At 28.6% G+C, this 5,166-nt stretch overlaps 3 protein-coding genes across 5 annotated transcripts in view; 1 reads left to right on the top strand and 2 right to left on the bottom strand.

The window, feature by feature from the left end:
• Window positions 1-380: 380 nt before the first annotated feature.
• Window positions 381-2,888, bottom strand: LOC108688945 (telomerase reverse transcriptase-like). Of its 2 annotated transcripts, none has more exons than XM_018195504.1 (7): window positions 2,815-2,888; window positions 2,003-2,654; window positions 1,572-1,885; window positions 1,231-1,391; window positions 922-1,166; window positions 672-865; window positions 381-579 (listed from the first exon to the last, which is right to left on the bottom strand). In XM_018195504.1, exons 1-7 carry the CDS (start codon window positions 2,856-2,858, stop codon window positions 420-422), a joined length of 1,770 nt encoding a protein of 589 aa, XP_018050993.1. In that variant the 5' UTR covers window positions 2,859-2,888; the 3' UTR covers window positions 381-419. The 2 variants fall into 2 exon arrangements, with proteins under 2 accessions (XP_018050993.1, XP_018050994.1); XM_018195505.1 differs by having other exon boundaries at window positions 1,231-1,436.
• A 775-nt stretch (window positions 2,889-3,663) lies between these two features.
• LOC108688975 (ATP-dependent Clp protease proteolytic subunit) lies at window positions 3,664-5,057 on the top strand. The gene is made up of 4 exons (XM_018195548.1): window positions 3,664-3,849; window positions 3,963-4,097; window positions 4,178-4,568; window positions 4,631-5,057. Exons 1-4 carry the CDS (start codon window positions 3,814-3,816, stop codon window positions 4,771-4,773), a joined length of 705 nt encoding a protein of 234 aa, XP_018051037.1. The 5' UTR covers window positions 3,664-3,813; the 3' UTR covers window positions 4,774-5,057.
• Window positions 4,328-5,166, bottom strand: part of LOC108688946 (LIX1-like protein) — a 3,104-nt gene continuing 2,265 nt past the window's right edge. For both annotated transcript variants that reach the window (XM_018195508.1, XM_018195506.1), the window contains exon 5: window positions 4,328-4,388. In XM_018195508.1, coding sequence (XP_018050997.1) covers window positions 4,365-4,388 — 24 coding nt within the window. In that variant the 3' untranslated portion in view covers window positions 4,328-4,364. The remainder of the gene's footprint in view (window positions 4,389-5,166) is intronic.

The raw sequence follows: 5,166 nt of genomic DNA on the forward strand, positions 1-5,166 counted from the left end.
ACACACACGCACACACACACATGTATATAACTAAAGGTCTTTTAAGCGATTTTAAAATAATTTAACACGAAATTTCCAATTAATTATACATTTAATACACGAGGCGTACATGTTTCATAGAAAAAAAAAACCAAATCAGGAAAGAATGATTATATTGATAATTTATAAATGAGTAATTGAGCAACGCAATTTTTATTTTTAATATCATTTATTTATTCTCTTTCAAGATCGTACGTACATCAGTGTCATATTTTACAATGTTGCGATCAGCGAAAAATTAACGAAAAATTAACTGTTCGTAAGCTGATATTGCGTACTTAAAGTATAATAATTTAAAGTATAATAATCTGTAAAATATAAACGATTGATTGCAATATGTTTTAACTAAGGAAAGTTTAGAATAAATACTGATAACACAATTATAACATTTTATGGGATCCGACATTAAACATTGGTACTTTCCATCCTAAAAATTTTATTTCTGCGGATGCATAAGGCATTCCTACGTTTGTTCGTGTTTTATCTAGATTGAATTTTACACCATACTCAGGTATGCCATTCCTAATTATTTCCAGAAACCTAATAAAAATTAATATATAAGATTTATAATTTATTTTATACATGCGTATATGCATACGCGCATACATGTCTAATAATATAAATAAGATTACTTTGCTGCATGATGTTCATTTGCAGTAAAATATAACATATCATCAACATATTTAACTAAAAGACCATTGTTCATATATTCAGAGAATATTTCTTTAATCATGTGTTGATAATATATATCAGATAAAATCGAAGATACTGATAAACCTTGTGGTACACCAGCTTTTATTGAACGTATTTGACCATTTAATTTAATCTACGATAAAAATATTATTTAATATAAATTACAACTTTTATGTATATTTGTTTTACCTTTTGTTGAAATATTAATTCATACAGCTTAGAAGTGATCCATACTTTTTTAAGTAATTTGGGTTTTTCTATGCTTGGATCTATATGTTTGGATATTAATTTTTTCAGGTGATTAGATATAATCTGCACTGTATATTTGTATATCTTATTTCGCTTTTTCTTAGGTCTGTTTAGAGTACAAAGTTGTACAGCAATGTATCCCTCTAATTCTCGACAATACATATGAATAATATCATATAATTTTTCTAAAACAGATTAATAAAATATTTGATAACAAATATATTAAATGTGATAAACAATAAATTATACCTTGTAATATCGAACCAAATGCATCTCTAATGTCACATTGAACAAAATATAAATGATTCTCAGATCTTGGTGTTAAAAAACTACAAATTGCATGTTTGCAGCTTGCTACAGTTGGGATCCCATTTTCATTAAAGTACGTGATATATAATTGTTGAAGAAATCTTAAAACAACGTCAATTTCATCATACTTTACTTTAGTATCATGCCTAAAATTGCAAAGATATATACACACACACACACACACACACACACACACACACACACAAAACACTTTATTATTTATATTTATTTGTAGCATGAGAGAACAACATTGAAGGAATGTTAAACAGATTTTTATGTACTTTGTCATATATAATGGTCTCAAACCAGAAGAACCTGGAATAAATTTATATGTTCCAGTAATTCGTTTTTTATTTGATGTCATATATGGCACAAGACTACCAGATTTCTCTTTTTCCTTTATATATTCATTTTGCATATTGCACCAATCATCTTTTGTGATGTAAACCCATTGCTTTCTAATTGCTATCAAGACCACATATTTATGTAAAATTTTTATGATATATTGTGCAAAAAACCAATGTAATAGCTTTAGTATAATTATCCATTGTATTGTTGCATCATCAACTGAATGTAACCAATTAATTTTGGAAATCTAGAAAAGAAAATGCAGAAAATATTGGAAAATTTTATGAAATTGATAAAAAAAAATGACAATGGTCTTAACAAGAAATCAAAATTTTCTATAATTTTTTTAAACTTTCAAACATACATCCAACTTCCTGAAAAATAGTTCCACAACTAGCGATGCCCCAGTGGCAACTGTTTTTCGTGCAGTTCTTTTGAAAGCATTCGTTATTAATATTTTATTTGGAATCGTCTTTAAGAGACGAGATATTGTCTTCTTCATAACCTTTTGATTTTTTAAGGTGCCAAATAATTCAAGAGGAACATTTTCATATATCAGCAAACCAAAGAAAGATTGTAGTGAATGGACATGAATTTGATGCTTGAATTTTAAGGGTGGATATTGTTTTCTATCTTTATCTATTATACATTTCAACTTATCAAAATAATTATATTTATTATGCCGATTCTTGAACAATGTCATTATTGGTGACAAAGCAGGAATAACACTATCTAAATTAACATTTCTATAATGTCCTGTAAGCCCAATATCTGTACTTAGAATTTTATGACACATATCCTGCTCTGTATTCTTGCTTTCTAAAATAGAATATTTTGAAATTTTTGCCGTAGTACGATTTCCTTTCCGTAGTTTACATCTAGACTGAAATAATTTCATTTTAGAATTATATGCTTGAAGTGGAATAGGACATGTAACTTTTGTCACTGCTTTTGACTTTAGACATATGTTTCTATGTTTCTTATTCCATCTTCCCTTACATGAAATATATCTTTTTCTGAAAAAGAAAAAAAAATTGATACTTGAAGAAAAAGAAAATAATAAAAAATAACACAAAATTTTTTAATCCTGTTTCTGCATATAGTGCAATTATGCTACTTTCTTTTTTAAATTAATATATTAAAAGAAAAATATTAAAAGAAAAAATTAACAGAAACCTGTAGTTATTTGTAAAAGATAGTGTATCACAATTGCGAATCATTTTTATTAAAAACTGTTAAGTGTTCCAACATAAGAATTATTATATCAGAAAATGATAAGGAATAATGCAATATATATGTTTGTAAATGTACTAAACAGAGAGAAATCTGAGAGAGGACATGAAGGTCTTTTTCTTGTAATCGCAAAATACTCCGCGCACTACTGCCCTCTGAAGAAGTGGATGTAAACTATAAAACATATTCACTTAAGGTCAATTAGTTTAATCGGCCGTTGACTGATCAAGCGTTTACTGTTTAGTAGATCGATCAATTGCAATTGACTTAATTACGATTAAACTTGATCGGTATTAGTATTAGAAACCGGCCCTTATTTACGATTTCCATTATGGAACATACAGCGCTTTTCCAGCACTGTGTGTTTCGAGATTTTTTCCGACTGTTTGAGTTTGGTTTCCTCCGTGGTGTTACCAAAAGATTACTGGCTCTCCAATTGGTTCGTGTCAACTGTTACACAGTGATAAAATGCATCTGAAGAGTGCGCTGCAAGAGTGGTGCAATATTCTCAATTTAGCTTGAATGATCCTTCTCACTCTCAAGTTTTTTTCTGATGCGATTGAAAGAGAAGGAGAGCGTATTTTGAGAAATGTAAAACACATAACCTGTACGACATATATACATAACATAGTAATTTATATCTGATAACAAGAAGAAGCAAATTAATAACATTAAGGCATAAAAGAGTTTTTTCTTTTACACTTTTGTACGATCTCCTAACGATCTCTTAACGAATATCTCTTAGAATTTATTTAGTACTTCTATTAGTGTATGTTTAGAATATAGGTTATATTTGACATGGAATTTTTATATTTCTTATAGCGTAATAAGTCATTTGTCCTTACACAGAGCTATTGTAATTGCCCCCATATCTCATTACGTAAATTCTCTTATTGAGAAACATTCCTTTTAAAATAATTATTTTGCTACCATTCTGTCATAATGTTGCAAAAAATACATAGGTTACTACAGATCACGGTGAGTATTTTATAAATATAAAAATATATCGCAAAAAATGATTCTTTTGAAATAATTTCTTTGTGGAAATTGACAAATTAAATCAGCTTTATTTTTTTTTCTTTTTTTAACAGGCTTATGGACCGAAAGTAAGCAATAGATATTTAAACTTTGTTCCAATTGTAGTGGAACAAAGTGGACGTGGTGAACGTGCATATGATATTTATTCGCGTCTCCTGAAAGAAAGGATTATTTGTCTTATGGGTCCAGTACGATGCACAACTTTTTTATTATTATATTTACACATTAATTTATAATTTTATAGAAATAAAGTCATTCATCTTTATAGGTCACAGATGTTGTAGCTTCTGCAATAATTGCTCAACTTCTTTTTCTTCAGTCGGAAAGCAGTAAAAATCCGATTCACTTGTATATTAATTCACCTGGTGGGAGTGTAACAGCAGGACTTGGAATATATGACACTATGCAATATGTCCTTCCGCCTATTTCTACATGGTGTGTGGGTCAAGCGTGTTCTATGGCAAGTCTACTTTTAGCAGCTGGAACCAAAGGTATGCGTCATTCTTTACCAAATGCTAGAATCATGATACATCAACCATCAGGAGGTGTACAAGGACAAGCTACAGATATTCAGATACAAGCTACAGAAATCCTGAAACTGAAACAACAAATCAATGAACTATATGTGAAACATACTGGACAAAATTTAGAAGAAATAGGTATGCCTGCCATATCATAGGCTTTACTATACAAAATTTCTTTTATAAAAATCATATTGCAGCAAAGAGTATGGAAAGAGATAATTTTATGAGCCCACCACAAGCCAAAGAATTTGGAATTATAGATAAAGTATTGGCCCATCCTATGCAAGAAGAAACTGTAAAGACAACAATGAAAACGGATAATGTATTGAAAAAACCTTAATACTACTGAATAGGAAAGATACATGGGTTCGATTTTATTGATATGTTGTAATAAATTTATTAAAAAGATGTATCATTATTTAATAATAATAAACTATTTATAAAACAATTATAAATTGTATCCTATTCAACTGAAAATGATATATTCACTTTCAAATTGGCATATATAAAACATACTAATTTATAACAGCAATATGAATGAGTATTAAAATGTGTATATTTCTTCAGAGTATTCTTCAAACAAGTATATTGATATAAAAGCAAGTGTCCAACTTGCAAAATATTCGGTAAAAAACCTTTTCACCCAATGAATATCATGGTATACAATAGTTTGTTTTTGTTTATATCTTATAATGTAAGTTGTCTATAAAATTTATATTCCCAGTGTTCTTAT

The sequence above is a fragment of the Atta colombica genome, unplaced genomic scaffold (assembly GCF_001594045.1).
Source record: "Atta colombica isolate Treedump-2 unplaced genomic scaffold, Acol1.0 scaffold250, whole genome shotgun sequence".
Taxonomy (NCBI): Eukaryota; Metazoa; Arthropoda; class Insecta; order Hymenoptera; family Formicidae; genus Atta; species Atta colombica.